Source organism: Neolamprologus brichardi, chromosome 3 (genome assembly GCF_056152115.1).
Source record: "Neolamprologus brichardi isolate AB-2024 chromosome 3, ASM5615211v1, whole genome shotgun sequence".
NCBI lineage: Eukaryota > Metazoa > Chordata > Actinopteri > Cichliformes > Cichlidae > Neolamprologus > Neolamprologus brichardi.
The window spans coordinates 34,871,796-34,891,271 of record NC_142106.1 but is presented as its reverse complement, the minus strand read 5'-3'; the positions used below and the strand labels follow the sequence as shown (position 1 = coordinate 34,891,271).

The 19,476-nt window shown below is 43.6% G+C and overlaps 1 protein-coding gene across 1 annotated transcript in view; it reads right to left on the bottom strand.

Moving 5' to 3' along the window:
• Nucleotides 1-19,476, bottom strand: part of nwd2 (NACHT and WD repeat domain containing 2) — a 56,631-nt gene that overhangs the window by 18,817 nt on the left and 18,338 nt on the right. The window contains exon 4 of the mRNA XM_006801721.2: nucleotides 12,347-12,463. Coding sequence (XP_006801784.1) covers nucleotides 12,347-12,463 — 117 coding nt within the window. The remainder of the gene's footprint in view (nucleotides 1-12,346; nucleotides 12,464-19,476) is intronic.

Genomic DNA, 19,476 nt, shown 5'->3' with positions numbered 1-19,476 from the left:
TTCTAATTCTCAGTAATAAGCAGTATTAGGGAAAATAAGCAGATTTGCTTTTCATATAGAGCAGACGGGGCTGTTTTGAAGGAAAGGAACTGAATGCACTAATTAAAGGGAAGTGTGCCGATTTTGAAGTTAGGATTGTGAAATTGAATTTGTGTGCTATAAGTAAAGGTTATTATCACCACCATCATACGCCAAGCCAATACCCACAATCTCATCCACAATCTTCTAAATCAGATGCAAGAACGTGCAAAGAGTGGATGAATAATTAGGCGGCATCGAATCAAATCACAGCCTCTTCATCCCGCTATTATCTCGAACTCCGCGTGGCATATCTGCCAAGAGTTCCAGTGAGCCGTTGAGCTTTCCGTCAGCTTTGGAGTGACAGCACATTCAATACCACTAGAAATCCTCTGGGCCATTTTCTGGCACCTTTCTCGCTGCTCTCTATCAGCCTCATCTGAGGACAATGAGAGCAAAAATAAATAAGACACTAGAAGAAATCCTTTGTAAAACCAGCTGATCTTTACTCCCCGTGTCATGACACAGACCGTGCGAGGTACAAGCCAAATGACAGCGAGCTCCGATGAGCGGGAAAGCCACGGCGACAGTACACCCCGCTCTTCAATGACGATTCAAAGCCGTTCCACGCTGGACTTCTTGTTCTCTTGCCAGTTGCAGTGGGAGCAGATGCAGAGAACGATCAGATCAGTAGGACGGCCTACCGTCGCCTGTGTGAGATTCATTTACATTCAACCAGTTTTGTGTCCATATAGAGAGCGTTTGTTTGAACGTACAAGATGGTTGTGTCAGTTGCTTCGGAGGAGGAGGTGTGCCGTGTTTGAGTGCAACAGCAGATTAAAGATGGTGCTCTGGCAACAAAAAGCAAAGCTAAGGGCTTTTATGAAACAACAGGCTTAGCGCTACTGTGACTTTATTTCCAATAAAGCAAGAAGCCTGTTAAGACAAGAATGCCAATGTAAGAGCAAAATAAGTGCCAGGCAAATTTAAAAGACAGACACAATACAAGCAAGAAATGTCAGGAGAAGGCTGGGATTCCCCCCGTGTGCGCGACTCCCCGCCTGCTCTTCCTGCCAAAATAAAGAGTTTCACAGAAAAGTAGGGCAGGCTGCTCGCTATCTTCAGTTGTGTCATGAGCTGGATTCAAGCCCAAAATGTTTCAAGTAACGGATGAACTATTTGGCTCAGAGTGCTCCAAATAAGAGAGAATGAAGAAACCCATGTGGTTTCTTGTCTTTTTTAACATTTGCACTCCAAAAACAAAGACAAAAATATCGCATTTTCTTTTGTTACTTAAACCAACAAACAGCCTGAAACCTCGCTGAGATCAATGTGATAAAACAGGTTTTGTGTTCTGTATAAGCAGCAACATCTGAGACTGAGCTACTGAGACAGCATGAAGATACAAGTGCAGGAAGGAAGTGTGCAAACTTTCAGCCACCAAACTGGATCTGTGCTCTGGTGTTGGCGCCTTTTGGAAAGATTTTCACTGCCCTTTGACCTCTTCGTTAGGAACACTGGGTTGGACCCAAGTTTGCGCCTTCAGAGCTGTTTTAATTCTTTATGGTTCAACGAGGTGTTCCAAACGTCCCAGATTCCAGGTTCATGTTGACATGTGTTTCTTATCCTGATCGAAGCAGCGATCAGAAAACAGGTACACTCTGTTCATAAAAGGATGGACATGGTTAGCAACAATATTTAGGTGTTTAAATGATGCTCTGCTGATACTAAGGGGCCCAAAGGGTGCCAATAAACCCCCCCCCACACACACATACCATTACACCACAACACTTGTTGTTTACACCAAATTCTGATCCTACAATTTGAATGTCGCAACACAAATCAAGACTCATCAGATCAAACAATGTCCTGTGAGCCCACCAAAGCTGAGGCCTTAGCGTCCTGTTTTTTAGCTGACAGCAGTCGCACTCGGAGCGGTCTTCTGCCTTAAGGTTCAATGTGTGTCCAGAGATGCTCTTCTGCATTTAGGTTACTCTTTCTTTCCTGTCAGTATGAAGCATTCTGGTCACTTTCAGACCTTTTTCTTTAAACCATAGAGATGGTCATGAGGGATCATTCTGATGCTTAGTTTGAACTGCAGCAGGTCGTCTTGACCATGTCTACATGTCGAAATGCACTGAGATGTTATGTGATTGGTTCATTAGATATTTATTCCAATGAGCAGTTGAACAGGTGTACCTAATAAGGTGGCTAAAGTTTTTCCTTTTTCTCAGAAGGAACTGTCCAGTGGGTTTGTACAGAACTAAAACAACACTCAAACCAACTGATGATCACGTTTTCCTTTTTAAAGTGATCTTGTTGGGGTCCCTTGAAGATTTTATAAATTTAACTCTTTGTCTGATTGACAAACGCTGTGAGAATCTGTTTTTCTCATGCAGTGAGTCTATTTGCTTTAATAACTAATTTAATCTGGAGGTTAAATTTGTATTTCAGCATTTGTATTTTCAAACATATTTAAAAAATGTAAAAGTCTTGGATAGCACTGCCTATTCTTGTATATCAGATTGAGTTTAAAGTAGCCTGGCTCTATTGTAGCAGCAAGTACAACAGAGTAGAATACAGTGGATGTGCTCTAATGAACTATAATAATAATAATAATAATAATAATAATAATGATGATAAGTGCTCCCATTGATCTTAGAATGAATGGCTATTGGTTGTCTTTGTAGTTAAGCTAGCTGATGGCTTTCTTCAGAGCCAAAAGAAACACAGATGTTCTTCCACTCCTCCAAACTCTATATTGAACTCACCTCTTGCTACAGCACCATACACGCTGCTCAGGCACATGGAGAAAGCCACAGAGTTCAACAGTTATCCACATTGGGGACACTCAGGTGGGCAGTGACCATTTTGATCCAGCCATTTTTTTTTTACTTTATGTAAGATCAATCTATTTCAGAATCAAACAGCCTCCCGAGGAGCGACTGTTTAGGTGCAGCTTAGATCTTCCAGGAACCTGCGAACACTGAAATGCCCTGCAGGTCACCTCATCTGCCTACCTCAGATGACCTTCTGTGACTCACGGCACTGCAGTGATGTGTCGGAGAGGATGGAGGCACTGGGCTGAGCTATAGTAATACTGAGTGTGTGTGTGTGTGTGTGCGCGCGTGCATGTGTGTGTGAGAGAGAGCTAGAGAGAGGAGAGAACAGTCACTCTCCAAGTTGCTGACAAAGTCTCTGTCAGTAACTGTGTGCATGCACGTGTGTGTGTGTGTGTGTGTGTGTGTGTGTGTGTGTGTGTGTGTGTGTGTGTGTGTGTGTGTGTGTGTGTGTGTGTGTAGAGATGGGGATTAGGATGAAACCATCTGATGTTTCCTATCAAGATTACAAAATCAGGTGTTCAGATGCCTACACAGACGCTCACACCAATCCACCCGTCTGTCACTTCTGTCACCCACTTAGCTTACTCAAGTCAAACTGTAAATGAAGAAACAAATTGCAAATATTGTCCGGGTGGCTTTAACACCCGTGTCTTAGCCGGAGAGCAGACGCGCAATGGTGGATTACTGCTTAGAAGCTGACAACTTCCTTCTTGTGTGTGTGAGTGTGTCACTCCATACGCTAGTCTTTTGAGAGAAGTTACTTCTTATTACACTTTAGGAGGTGCAGAAAACACATGAAGCTCAAGTGGCAATAGCAAAGCACACAGTGGCCAAATGGCAGTGCCAACTCTGCCTCCCTCCCTCTTTCTCTACTCTGTTTTTTTTATCCTTGAAAGGGGGGGGGGGGGGGGGGTGATGGTAAGGGGCTATATACTCTGACTAAGTGCACTTTATCTGATGAGCCAGCTGAGAGAGGCAGCAAAGATTTTGTGCACAGCTACAGTATGAATTAGCAAATCAATCACTCACACGGTCAATTAATCAATGAAACACACAGTCAACTGTTCGGGTATTTGCTGCATAAGCCTTTGCACAGCAGAGGGAAATATGGCTCTGAACAGAAGCAGATGATGAGAGAGAAAAACGTCTTTTTCTGACACAGAGAGCTGTGTTACATCTCACTATGTGCAAACTGGAGCCTATCAGCATGTAGTATGTGCCAATCGTCACGGTAATTTTGCAAGAAATTAGTTTTGCACCATCATTTTGACTTCACTAGAACAGAACTTGATTTGTGTATTTGTGTATTATCCATGTCATACTGTTTCTTGGTGCAGTCGCCTTCTCCTCTGATTCATCCATTTATTTCTTCTGACTGGCTGTCCTAAATAGATAGAATAAACCAAAGATCCAGCCTTTAGAGCTTATATATGACGCCAATGCAGAAGTGCAAACACAGCATTTTTTTCTAGGATCTACTTGAGACTGGCTCCAAAAGGACTCCTGTGTTACAGCATGAAAAAGCATCTTTGGGGCTTAAAAATAGTTTTGGCTTCCTGGAGTGGGGTGAATTTTTTTTTATAGCCCATCGATCCATTACTGAGTGACTGATAGGTCTTCTAACACAGGCAGCTGAGACTCCACGACTTGGATTGGACTTCTTCAATGTGAGTATGCTGTTTGTTATATTTGGAGCACAATTAACGTATTATCTAACGAATGTTATGATGTTGCATCCACCCAACATGTTTGTGCTTTTTATGGGGGAGTGAAATTCTTGTATTTTTATTAGTTGCTTAGCACTAATCTGATGTGCATCTCTATGCATTGCACATATGCAGTTTATAAATCCAGTTTGATAGCCCAGCTAAACAGCACCAGCTGATCAGGGCACTCAACTCTCTCATCCATGTATGAAACTTTTAAATGCAGATTTCGAAGTACATGTATGATACGCTAGTATATAATATGAAATATGGTAAGTAAATCCAAATGCACAAGTGCCTTAAACCTGCCTTTTTTAAATTCACTTAATTCACACCCCTGCAGTACCTTTGCAGCCCACCAGGGGCCCGGGCCCACACTTTGGGTTTCACTGGTCTGGGAAAATGGCCCGCTGACTCTGTGAACACTTCCTGCAGAGTTTATGATCCATCTTGTAAATTTGGGTCATTCTGAGTGTCAGAAAGGAGGGTTGTCCAGGATGTGCTCATTGGCTAATGATTTGATTAACAAGTCATTAGCGAATGAGTGGGTGGGTTCACATTCAGATCCGCCCCCTCACTTGTTACAATATTGATACGCCAAGAGGAAAAAAATAATCTCATCTAATGAGGCTTCAAAAATATGACTTCATTAATGGCCTGGTGACAGTCTATAGTATGAGCAACAGGAGGGCGGAGCTTCTTTGCAACCTGTGTGTTTCTGTGTATTTAGGGTATTTACTTCCTTTGACATCAAACAGAGCAACGAGTGAAGAAAACTGCCTCAAACTCAGCATTTAAAGCCGTCTGAAGGCTGAGCTTTGCACATGGGAGGTCTTCTTTAAATGAACACTGGAACAATATTTCAGTCCCACATGTGTTTTCCTGCTGCTTTAAGAAGCCCCTAAAATATATCCTAATTACTCCTGCATGAGTAATGCATTGTATAAAAAAACTGCAGCACCCATTTGAAATTTATGAGCCTTTTATAAAAATGAAACTCCATATCTGTGGCATGATTTTTTTTTAAGATTTGCAGCTGAGTGGGAACAAATGCGTTCAGGAGAGTAAGAAAATATATCCAGATGGACTAAAATAACAGTAGATGATCTGGATTTTGAATTGAAGTATAAGATAAAGAAATAAAAGGTCAAGAAATGTTCCCACCACTTGAAAAGCATTTGATTTTCTGAAGCTGTGAGGAGCAGCTTATCAGTGCAGTCAAGAGCTGGGCAGGTTTAATACTAGTATGCATCCTGACCCTCAGTACAAACACTCTGTGGCCAAAACTTGCTTAGAATAAGCGCGTCGGATGGATTTGCATAAACACTTCACACTGTCCAAGAAGCTACGCTTGAATCGGAGCAATCTTTCCACAAGCATGAAGACACAATTTCCAGTATCATTGAAGAAAAGAGGTCTGGGATATCGTATTAGCGCTTACATCATGTTAACTGAATGGAGGAGAAGCAGTGGGAAACAAACGCGAGCTACAGTATCCTCAACTATCCTCTTACATCCAGTAAAGCTGCTGTGCGGGCAGCAGAGCAGGAACAGTTTGCTGATACGTGTCCTTGAGGCGATCGTCAAGTTTTAGTTTTAGTTTAGTTTTTTTGTAACGGGGGGAAATCTGAGACCACTGGAGAGCGGAGGACAAGAAAAGAAAAAGGAAAAGGAAAAAAAAAAGTCATGGCTCATTGTCATGCTTAATCTCCGGGTCAGTGACACCATCACCATGCCAACCCCTACCATCGCCATGGAGACCAGCTTTATTGCATCGACAGGTTAGAGAAAAGCCCCTCGTAGCCAGGTGTGTGTGTGTCTGTTTCACAGCGCCGCACTGCCACCTGTCTTGTGTTGAGTTGTGCATTTTGAGTGACGCTCGCTGCAAGTGACTGAAAGACTGACACATCCAATAACAAAGCTGGTTATATAACAGTCGAGCCTGTCTTATGAAGTGAGGCGACTCCAAATCTAGATGGCTGCACATTCTCTGGTGTTTCTCTCGCTAACACGTGCGGTGCTGTGAAAAACGTATTTGTCTAACTGACATGTTTCAGATCATCAAACACATTTTAAATACAAAACGCAGTTTTTTAAATCATGTCTTCATTTCTTAAGGGAAAAAGAGATCCAATCGTACCTGGCCATGTGTGGAAGTAACTGCCCGCCCTTGTTATATCATGAATTAACTGTGATTAGCTGCATTTTTTTTGACACACACAGGCCTGATTACTTTAAACCTGCTGAATCACCTCAACAGAACCTGTGTGATGATGTGAAGCAGGCTGAAAGCTGTTCCCAAAAAGCAACATCACGCCACGATCTAAAGAAGCAGCTGAGAAACAAAGTCACTGACATCTATCAGTCTGTGTTATAAACAGGTGATGCTTGTGTGTGACAGGCGATGCAGCTTTGCTGACGTTACTTAAAGCTGATGGTGGGAGGGGCTAAGATGATAGAAAGGCAGGAAATGAGGAGGCATGTCATCCTAATTAAAAACAGCCTGCATGTGGCTGTATCCCAATTCAGGGTCTGCAGCCTTAAAGTACACAGCCTCAACCGTCCTCAAGGGCCGCGTACTCAAAGACCATTAAGGCCGGAAGTGCGAGGCTTGTGAGATGGGACGGTCTAGCCTCCTTCGCGCTGCTCAGGTTGCCTAGCAACCATGATACTAACAGCTGGAAACGTTTCATACAGCTTTGTTTGACAGAAATGAAGGAGAAAATTTTTTGTTCATTTGTTTGTTTGTTTCTACATGAGCTTTGATCATTCTCTGTAAGATTAAGGTCAGCTATTGAACGGAGTATATTTTAAAGTGAAGGCTTTAAAACCAAGTTAGTACAAACGTCACTAATGTCACATAACTTTGCCGACATGTGGCCAACAGTAATGTTTTAATGTTCTTCATTATTAAACATTTGCACATAAATAAGTGACATAATATTCAGTACTTACTTAAAGTTTACTCTTCCGGTGCCCCTCATCCGCTGTTTTTTTCCGGCAAAATTATCCACACCCACTGCCGCGCTATGCATTTTGGGATATGTTGGGCCACGAAGTCTACACCGCCACATCCTTAAAATTCAGGGAAATGAAGGACGCATTTAAGGGCCGCATTTCGAGCAGCCTTTGGATTGGGACAGCCTTCGTCGCGTCGCTGTGATGTAATCGGCCTTAAAATGCGGCCTTTAAGGCTGCAGACCCTGAATTGGGATACAGCCTGTGTGTGCTGCAGCTGGGACACCTGCACCTCATCATCTCGTCAGTGAAAGCTGTGATGCCAGACTGAAGCTCTCAGCCCACCTTCATTTCGCTTCTTTCCTTTCCATCCACAGTTACACGTCTGCCTGTTCGGCTCCTTCTTCAGCCACACGCTCCTGCCAGGTTCACCGCCATTCCCCACTCCCGTTCCCACCTGCTTCAGGCTCCAGCCATCATCAGTCTTTCCATACCAGCCACATCTCCAAGAGTCTTTTACAGTAAACATCCTAAAAGGCTTCTGCTTCTGGGTCCAATTACTTCATTTATTTTCCAATTTTATTTTGCTAATTTACTGTCACTAAGACTTCTATTCAATTCAAACAGTTGCCTCAAGGCACTTTATAATATAAAATAAAGACCCTACAATAATACAGAGAAAATCTCAACAATGAGACGACCTTCTTTGAGAAAGCGCTTTGGTACGGAGCCCCACAAGGGACATGGGAGAGAAAAAATGAAGATGAACTTTTGCAAGATAGTTTTAAGATTACTCTTTCTTACTCTAAGTAGCTGCCGCCATTGTTGGAAACTTGAATTGGCTGGGCTATGAATTATGGAATAGGTTGAAGAACGAAGGATACACCGACCCATCCATCAAATTCGGGGTTAATGAAGGACGCATTTGGAGTGGCCTTCAAATTGGAACAGCCTTTGTCGCCTGGCTGTGACGTAATCGACCTTCAAATGCGACCTGCGAAGGATGTGGCCTGTTTTGCAAGATCTCTCAGAAGTTAATCTTTATTTTTTTTCTCCAATGTCCTTTGCGGGGCTCTGTACTTTGGCGACAGTGGGATCCTTTTAACTTCACCTTACAATGTAAAATACCTTGAGCCAATTACTGTTGTGTTTCACTACAGCACTAAAATTGAACTAAACGGAAACTTGACAGCAGAACTCTGTAAGGTTGTGGCTTGTTCTGCTGAAAACTTCACATATTGTAAGAGAACAAACGTGGATCTTTACCTTATAGTATAAAGCACCTTGAGGCAACCGTTGCTGTGATTTGAATGTGAACATGTTCCCATCTCAGTAGCACAATATTGCAGTAGTTTAGTTAGTGCATGCAATAGTGTCGTGGTTACTGCATTCACTGGGCACAGATCAGTCAGGAATGGCTTGAAAGCTGCCAAACAAACCATGCAGCGCTACCCGCTGTGACGACCCCTTGTGGCAAGAGAGAAAATGAACGTTTTTGTTTCAGTTATTAGAAGCGAGATATGTTAGACAAGGTGTCAAAGCTGTGAGTTAGAATCTGAGTACAGCACAGCATGGAAGCGTATGTAGAGAGCCATGTACGTACCAAACAAAGTGTAAAAGGTTTCCTGTTGTTTCACAGATCCTCTGTAGCAGCAAGAAACACACCTACACTACACGTCAATCCTTTCCCTCTGTTCCCTCTGTAGTGTCTGCATGCAGAAAAAAAAATGTAGCTTTTCATAGTTTATTCCTTCATCTCTTTCCTTTCTTCTGGCCATCCCTCCTCTCTGGTCGATGCACTGGGCTCTGTGACAGTCATTGTGGGCTGCATACCCGGCAGACCTGTCTGTCTTTGAAGTCTCCTCTTACTGCCACGTGTTTGTGTGTGTGTGTGTTAGCTGGGGTGACACTTGGACAGCCCCTGAGAAGGTCTGAAGATAGTACATGTGTCTGGAAACCACGAGAGACTGCGGCTGAGTTTGCAAGGATGTAAAACACACAAAAAAATAAGATAAATAAACGTAAAGGATGCAAAATGAGAAAACGGAATCCACACACAGCCTCACATCCTTAAAACCTACGACCTACCTTGTTGTTGAAACAACAAGACCTTAAATTCTGTTGACATGCTTCCCATCCTCACATATATATCTAGGTCTACCGCCCTGTAAAAATAAACGGGACTCCAGAGACAGCTCAGACAACCCAGAACTGTCATAAATGAGGATCCAAGTCCCAGATCAAAGGGTCCGCCGCCGCCACTTTGAGCTCCCCAGTCCTGGAAACGGGGCCGCCATCGCGCCCGAACGGCCTGTGTGGTGACGACAGGGAGCCGCGCTGCAGGGAGCGCAGCAGCTGGCTTTGACAAGTCTGAATGGGACTTAATCCTGTGGAGGTATTGCGGACTCCTCGGCATAAATACATTCACCACGGGGAGCGCAGGACTAGAATATTCTATTAAAGATTTAAGCAGCCAGATGGGGGAGGATGTGTGCGTGCTTGTGTACGGGTGTGTGGAACAGTCTCGATCACCCAAAGTTAGAAAACACCCGAAGTGATTCTCAGTCTCCCTCAGGTCACTGTGCTCTGTTTGCAACTTCCTGTGAGGGTGTTTGTTTGTACGCTTGAAAGTGGGATAGAAGAAGAAAGGTGGATTGGAGACAGAACAAAGAGGTGTGTGTGTGTGTGTGTGTGTGTGTGCACCTGTGTCTACTTTCCCTGAGTGTGCAGTGTGGTGTTGCTCGGAGGTCAGTCGGGGTTAAATTGGTGAAATTGCAGCAGGGACGGAGAGCGGAGAGGCCGAGGGGAATGAATGAAATCAGTGCGGCGTGTTCAACACTACGACCAACACCGGGCAGCGGCACAAAGAGGAGGTTGTGCCACTTCCTTTTAAATCGCATGTGATCATTTTAGGCCAGTTTAGCCTGATTGGGCTGTCGCTACATCACAGAAACATTAGGAAACGCTGCAACAGAGTGCCGGGAGAAAAGATATCGCAAGAAGTGCACTTGCATAGAAATCTTTGAGCTTGCAAACTGTTGCATATCCACTCAAACCGCTTACAATGGTTACAGCAGCGTCACTCATGCTTCAAGGTGCTACTCTCTGCAACCACTGCTAATACAGCACTTCATCCAAAAACTCATGGTGGAGTAAATGCTGTGGCATGGGCAAGCAGCACCACCAGTGGAACCAGGTCACTAGTGTTTATTGATGGTATATTTGGTATATAAGGTATATTTGTGGATGTTCTGTGGATCTCAACCAAACTTTTGAGTTATAGAAGACAAAACTGAAGGCAGAGACCTCCAGACAAGCAGCAACTGCAGGTGTCTGCAGTAAAGGCCTAGCAGAGCATCTCAAGAGAGGAAACACAGCATTTAGTGATGTCCACAGCTTCTAGACTTCAGGCAATCACTGACTGGAAAACATTTTCAAACAAGTATTAAAACCAATCCTCATGTTTAAGATAGCGAATCTGTCCAGTTACTTTTGAGCATCTGAAAAAGGGCAGCTACGTATAAAAATGGCTGCAATTTTAACATTTTAACATGGTAGCCTGTGGAGGCTGATGTGCACTTAGTGGACTTTTGAGGAACTGCACACTTCAACTGCAAAGGCTTCATTTTTCAGCTCCAAAAAAAAGCTTGACTCTGGTTTCTTACTTACTTCCTCAGCTGGGCCGAGGTCGGTTTACGTTCAAGAAAACTGATGAGTTAGGAGTCTCGATGCCATATTAAGAACTATTAAATATACTGTATCCGTCCAGCGAATGAAATTTCCCCATGCGGCATTAGGTGTCTTGTTTTAATCAGCTGGAGGAAGTGCTCGAAATAAGTAGCCTCACTCCACTGGATACGAGGTACAATGAATCTGAGATGTAGTGAAATGTGTTTGTGACAGACGGCGATGACAACAGCTGAATTAGAATAGCAGTAGGCAGCAGTGCGTGGACAATAGGAGAAGAAGGAAATACATCCCGAGGATGGGGATTATTCCCCATAGAGACCAGCGCTCCTGCTACACCCATAATGCATTATGTCTCCCTGTGATCTCTCACCTCAATTTCAACCTCTAGAAACGGATCTGTTCCATTTGAATAATTCACCATCAATTTCTCTTCCTGTCGTCTTCCTCGGTGCAGTCCTGTCTCCATCCTTTCCTCCTTGGGCCTGGGTTTTTTTCCTTTTTATGTGACCTAAAATTATCTAAAAAAAGATCACTGAACTGTCAAGCGTAAAGATGTATCACGCCATTCTCTCTCCTTCCAGACATCTTCACATCTTTAAGTTTGCATTGAGCTTCCAGCGCTAATACAATCGCCATTTGTGGGAAATACTTTCATATCATTCATGCTGACAGGCGACAGCATTTTTGTTACTTTGGTGAGGTAGTTTTATTTTTGTTAGCATTCAAATGCTATTCTCTGAAAGGAGGATGGCCCCTTTAACAACTGTACACGCTGAAAAACAGAAAAAAGGCGGACCGCGTATTGTCGTATTGTCCGCTGTCAAACAGAATAAACATGCACACGCATTGCTTGCACACACACTGCACACAAAAGCTGCACAAAGGGATTTCGAAGGTTCGTCAAAGTCTTTGTTTCAGCACAAAGACAGGTCTAAAAGTAAAATGCGATTTCACTCAAAGGCACGTGAGCCCAAAAACAGCCCAGTTTTAATCCCACATCAGAGGCAAGTGAGGAAATCGAATAACAGTCGCAGAAGGAAACGCTTTCTTCACAGAGTTTTGTACTTATTGTGTAAACACAAAGTCAACAGATCATTAAAAAGGATAAGCTACGCAGTGCAAGATACTCACGACAAAGCACGGTCCAGCCGAGGTCTTCAGACATTCCTCCAGGAGTTTCATTCTGAGTCGCTGCAGCTCTGGACTGTCCCACTCCTCTGGATCGACCCCCCAGTACAGGTCCACCACCTGAACACGCAAACAAGCAATTCTCAGTTTTAATAAGACAAATTAGAGACATGCAGAATCATTATTTTTCTGGAAATTGTGCCTTGCAGCATCTTAATACTTTTTAATTCATTACCAGTTTAGGCAAAATATATTAATATTCCCATCTGCACTCATTTAAATTCGGTGCTACTTTTGGAGCTACAGTTAGCATGGCTCATGTCTCAATAGCTTGTAGAACCACCTTCAGCAGCAATGATTTTATCAGTGTGTCACATGTGGAGGATTTTTAGCCCACTTTACAGCGCTGCTGCCTCAGTTCATTGAAGTTGCATTTCAGTCACGCTGAGGTCTGGACTTTGACAGCAGTTTGATTCTTTTCTTTTTCAGCCATTCTGTTGCAGATTTGCTGTTGTGCTTGGGCTCGTTGTCCTGTTGCATGACCCAGTTTCAGCTCTAGCTGTGGGACAGATGACCTCACATTTGACTCTAGAAAACACTGGTGTACAGAGGAGTATATGGTCAATTCAATGACTGCAAAATGCTGAGATCCTGTGGCTGCAGAACAAGCCCACTCCTCCACCACTGTGCTGACAGTTGGTATACGGTGTTTATTCTGTAATGCTGTTCCTGGCTTTCGACAAATATGGCGCCGTGCATTACGGCCAAACGTCCTCACTTTAGTCTCGTCCGTTCTAAAGGACGTTGTTTCAGATGTCTTGTTGCTTGTTTAGATGCAAATGTGCAAACCTAAAATGTGCTGCCAAGTTCTTCTTGGGGTGTTTTTCACACCTGCAGAGTTTCGTCAGTTTGAATCAAAGTCAGGTTTGATTTCCCCTTTGTGAACACAGTAATTACACCTGGGTGTGGACCAAAACAATCACACAAAGACTCTGTAGAGGGGGTGGTAGTGGCCCGGTACCCGAGCTCTAGAGCGGTCTGTTTATGGTGTGAATTTGATTTGAGCCGACTACCAGGTGTACGCTAAACGCCTACCGTACACAGGTATGCTTCACTTTCTGGGATGCACCAGAGTACTATAGATGTGCAGAGTATACAAATCGTCAGTATGGGCTAGCAACTAACCATAAAATTAATGTAAATTCTCTCTGTATTTATTATGTCACCCACAAACAAAAGAAACTAAACCAAAGCTACAACTTTACAAACGCATCAACATCATGAGTTCGACCATCCGAGTGCCAAAATGTATGCTTTAATAAAGGTGCTCACAATTACTGATGATCAGTTATGTGTATTTCTTAATTCCTATGGAAGCAGTAAGGGTGTAGTTTTTAACAGAAAACCTTTCAGAAGAGAGCAGGACACAACAGCAACAATTATGATGCCACATCAAACAGAGTGGGTTGCAAAGCAGCTTGCAGTGGTAAATGAGCCATCAGCTGAGGCGGGCTGGCACTAAGCTCCATCATCATTATCTAACATCCTATAGCTTACTTAAACTAATCTCATAATCAGTCTCCATAAGAAAAGAATAAATAATTCACTGAAGCTTTCTCCTTTTCTTTTAAAAAATTAAAACTATGGATCTCGTGCTGTAGCTGTAGCTGGAGAATATTTGCAGATCCCAGAAGCCTCTCTGTTTGGCAATAATTTAAAAACTTACAGAATGGTCAGTTTCTGTGGACACACTGAAGCATAATAAGCTTAGCCGTATAAAACGGAGGAAATCATTTAAACAAAGTAGTAATGTATTCACGGAAATTTAAGGAAAACTGATGCCAAGTTTTGTCATTTCACAAAAGGGACCACGTATAATTAAACAAAGCAAAACGGCTCAAAAGGGGATCAGCGGGCTTAAAGTCTGCAAATCAGTTGAACCAAAGCCAGTACTTTCTTTAAACACACACACCTGCTTGCTGTCAATGAAACCCACTACACCAGTCACACACACACTCATCCTCCCTCAACACATTTGTCACAAGTTTTGGCAGTTGAGACAAATCCAACTATAAACACGCCGCAGGGAGGATTTCTCAGTAGATGAGGGAAGGCTGAGGGAACGCCTGTATAAATGTGAGTGTGTGTCTCCAACACGATGCTGCTGGTTCAGGGCTCACCAACTACCATCTTCCTGAAATCAGCCCGCTGGATTGGGCCTGACTTGTGAAGACTCAAGAATAATGGATGGATGGATGGCTACACATGATAGCCTTTTACTACTTGGAGCTCACGTTTCAGCAGCCTTATTGTATGAGCATCATCCCATGATTCTTCCCTCTTCTGCTGCTCGTAACTAGCTGTTTTTCCAGACTGACTGCATGCTTGCTGAGCGTAAGGAGCAAAAAGGAGGTTTTTCAGAGGGTTGAGATGAAGCCAAAGTGATACAGCATCGCTGCTGTCTTCCTTCATGCTCTGCTGCTCACCACACTTGCTAGTTCAAATGAGTTTAGCCTGGCACAATGACTGACACATCCGCAGCTTGGCAGAGAACAGCAGTGACTGGCAGGCCTATATAACTGGACAGCAAGGAAATTGAGAGTGTGGGACAGTCTGGGATATATTCGCTTCTCCCATTATTGGTAAGAGCAGCAGGAGGGCTGGAACTACGCCTCAGCTCATCTGCTTGATTGTTGTGCACCTGAGAGCAGCTGTATTACTGTGAAAGGCGACAGCTGTCAACAGCATATTTATTTCTTCCACAGCCTCAGGCAGGCAAATATTATCATGTGAAAACAAGCCAGTTGCTCTAACCACTCAAGTTTAAGATGCTATAACCAGAGAATATCTTCTTTTTTTGTTTTAGCTAGATGGTAAATAAACAGACTGTACACGAAAGATGGAAACTGCTTCCCATGTTGAAGCTAGTAGCCTTGAATATGCTTTCTATCTAATGACCAGCAGGAGGCACATCTTCTGGTTAAAAAGAGAAACGTTTGCAAAGAAGTCTATAAACTCCAACGCTCTATTTTGTAAGTGATGGTCTTATTTAAATTAACAGACATAATAAAGGGGGTTTAAAAGTTAGCTCTTTTGCTGTTTGGCAAGTTTCCCCCTATGATTGTGCAGTGTTTGTTTAGTTTGTAAGAGCTGCGAGAGTAACATCCTCCTCTCTGCCTCTTAATGCTCTCTGGTCGCTATGGGAACGCGTAAATATTTATTTCAAAATAAGACACACAACTACAACACGGGAAAGACCCAGGGAAACCGAGTTAACGATAAAAACCCTGAAAACCATAAATTTCACACCTGAGCTTCAACTCTTGCAACCCGGTACCAAACGACTCCAGGGTTTGGGGACCGCCGGTATAAAACAAGGATGTAGATTTTGGGTTGGAAATCTGAAGCCAACAAGGAAGTACCTTAAACCTGCATTATATCAGAGACCACCAGACTGCGATTGAAACCCAACCCTCTTCATCACAATACAATTCCTTAAAAAACGCTAACCACGAATGTCCAAGTCCATCTTTTAAAAACAGTTTATGACAAAAAGACAAATTAATTTGGCACCACTTGCATAAACATAAATAACTGTGGCTTTCGTTAGATGAAGACCCCTTTACCTTTTCCTCAACTACCAGAAGACTATAAGTTGAAAGAAAGAAAAAAAAACAGGAAAAAAAACCCCTATCCCACTCGTTAGTGGGAACACATGATTAGCATCCGTCGAGTTGGCCTGTTGTGTAAAACTCATCACTTGGCATCATCAGTCACTGCGTATCAATGCCACTAATCTACTTCCCATGGCCGTGTGCGGGGGATGGCAATCGTCCGCGTGTTGACAAAGACCGGAGGGAAGAGGAATAAAGTGAGATGAGCGCCCCTGATTACGATAGGTTTCTACTGGGCTTCAGCAGGTGATTGGGGAGGATGCACTGTAATTAAAAGCTAAATGACGGCATTAGTCATATCTGTTCACTGCGTGCATGTGCGTGGGGGAGGATATACTGATTAAATTTGCCCCGTCACCTGCCGCGCTTCACCGGAGTACAGAGGGATGGGGAGAAACAACAAAAACAGTCAGGGGGAATGTTGATCCAAAACAGGCAAGGACACGTAAATGAAGTTAAGAGGGAAAGCAGTTGGCTGGGGGAATAGTTATGAAGGCTTATTGGGTTAGATGAAGAAAGCTTCCAGTGGGACTGGATTTGGCTGGAACCGTTTCACAGTTTTCATGTGTCTTTTCGCCCTCCTTCTCGCTTTTTCTTTTATGCCAACTTTGTCTTTGCCGTTCCTCTCTCTGATAGCTTTCCCTCTCCCCACGCTTTCCCTAAACTAGAGTGGTGGGGGTGCCGTTGCTTACGTAAGAGATGGAGCAGCTTCTGCTAAGCAGCTTTCTAATGCCCTTGGAAGGCGTTTGCCCGTGGCGGGTCAAGAGCAGGAGAAGCCTTTTTTTTCTCTTTTTTAATGTACTGAATGTCGGACTATTAGACTTTGGGATTATGCAGGAAAAGCAGGAAAAAAAGGGCCTGTAATCAAAAACCCCACCAAAAGAAGCACTCTCAGGCTAAAGAAAAAAACAAGGGTAAAAATAGATACAGTTCTAACATAAATATGTGTTAAGCTCTGTGCTGCAGGCAGTTTTATTAAGAATATGTAGTAAATCTCTAAGAATGTTTGATGAATACCGGCCCATTTTGGAAAGCTCAGGTTTAGCACCCAGTGCATACCCAAATATACATTTCTTGCAGTGATTTAAACACAAAGTGGCCACCTAAGGGGCGATGGGGTTAAGCAGAGATTTTGACTTTTATGTTAGCTCTCTTAATGCCGTGGTTACTTTCTTATTTTAGCAATGATAAGAGGTTAAACTCTCGACTCTAAAGGCTAAAGCTGTCAATAATGAAGGCAGAGAGAAGATGACTTTGAGGAAAACCTGTCAAGCACTGACACACCGGGGTAATTTGGGCACAGTGTTTCAGATGTTGCAGCTCAGCCACCGAGAGCTGTCAAAAGTGTGAGGTAATAAGATCAGCAGCAGAAGAGAGAGTGGGCTTTTAGCAAAAATGGCTGGGGAAGATGTATATTTTATGGCAGAGGGTTCTGCACAGTGCACTCCGAGGATGCCAGTTTCCTCAAACAAAATCACATTTCTTCTTATTAAGAGGCTGTCGAACTCTGCGCTGGGACCAGCGTTCCTAATGCGAGATGAGGTTTGTTTGCTTAATGGCGTCCACAACAGATGGAAGTGCTTGAGAGCTAAATGAGAGCGGGCGCAGCTTGGGAAGCTCCTCAAACCAATAAGCAAAACCCAAAAGAAGGCCTGTTGACCAACGTGGGTGTACTGTGGAGTCGTAAACAAAGGATCCATTTATGCCAGCTGGCCTGCGCGCGCTGCTGTGAATGAGAATAAGTCTGCTTCTTGTAAGTAAATACATTTCCATCAGGTCACCTATCATGAAAAGCTATTTATATTCGGCAGCGGCCTCCGTGCCTGAAGGCGGGGGGAGAGGAGAAGCAACAGATGTGACAGGATGAAACGCAGGAGGAACAGGATGAAAGCCAGGAGCTGGGTTGCAAAGCTGCTTGCAGAGGTGCAGCAATTGTGGGCCAGCTGAATGCACCGATGTGCCTCCGTTTCTAAAACTTGTCTGAAAGTGTGCAGTTGCCTCTTCTGGGAGGTTCAAACTTGAACCACAAAGCAAAACATCTGAAATTAAATTATTATTCCTGCAGCTAATCTCGCCTGTGGGATTCCTCAGTCTTTATCCTTTTGATTGTGGAGTCAGGATACCTGGCTCGGGAACTCGTATGCTATGAGTGAGGACAAAGAATATGCTTCTCATGAATACTTCTCATCTTTTTTAGACGCCCCATGGCCCAATCAATGTGGAAATTTCTGCAGACGGCAAAGAAACAGTTATGCAAAACATAAGCAGTTTGAGATGAATTAAAGTGTTTCAGAGACTGTATATCCCGGGGCATACAAGCTGTTTTGCATTTTAACCACTCATAAACCTGACAGCACAGACTCGGCAAGTCAACTCTAAAGGTGTAAACACACCGCTTGCGCTTGTGGGAACCAGTTGCTCTGAGTCTATTCATTTCTCTAATCGAGGAAACATTGTCCAGAGAACATCATCTGGGTAACATCGCTCTTTTAATTAATTTATTTTTTGCGTCTCTTAGTCAGGCTGGCCACCGGCTATAAGAAGGCTGAGGTGAGCTGAAACCTCCCGACGATTAGGAGTGCAGGAGATTAAGCGTAGGTGTTGCTGGATGGCATTTGGAAAGCAAATGTGAGCAGCTTATATGTAGTGATTCGTGTAAATATGCAACGTCTTAATCATCATCACGCAAATATTAGAATAAGGTCTGTGCTTTCGTGATTACAGCCCACCCTCACTTATTTTTCTGTCCATCAAATTTCCCACAAACACTCTCCTCTGAAGCATCTGACAGCAGCAAACATACAACCGTCGTGGCGGAGGTAACGAGGGGTCCTCTGTTTGTGGAGTGAATAGTTCTCTATGTGACTGGAGCTGTGTTTTATATTTGATTCTGATTATCTTTGTCGGTTGTCGTATCGGTCCTGTGGGGGCTGTTTGTTGGTATGCTGACATGTTTCCGTTAGAGATTAAAGAGATGTGAACGGAGATGGCGGCCTGCTGCCCACGTGTGAGGGCACAAAATCTGGAAATACTGGCATCCAGGTAAACAGACGGAGAGTGATAAATAAACCAGAAGTCCTGCTATACTTATAGGCTTTTTGAATTGCTTTTTATTACCAGAGTTTCGGTGGGAAGACACGGAAGGAACGTGATGAAATGTCTCCCGGGAAATCGCTTCTGTCCAATTTTACCTGCGTTTTCCCGCAAACTCGTGCACGGAAGCAGATTTAAAAAAAACGTTTAAGCGTGTGACATATTTTGAGAGCACTACATCTTTTCCGAAGAAGCCAAATTGACAGCCCCACCCCTCGTTTTAGCATAATAGAATGCATGAATAGGCTTTTTAATCATCGTGGAACGTCGTCTCACCCCTCATCTCGTCTCTCGTCGTGCCGCTTGTGTTGGGAGATGTAAAAGCCGTCAGAGTGACAGCCGCTGAGCAGATTTGCGCAGCTGTGG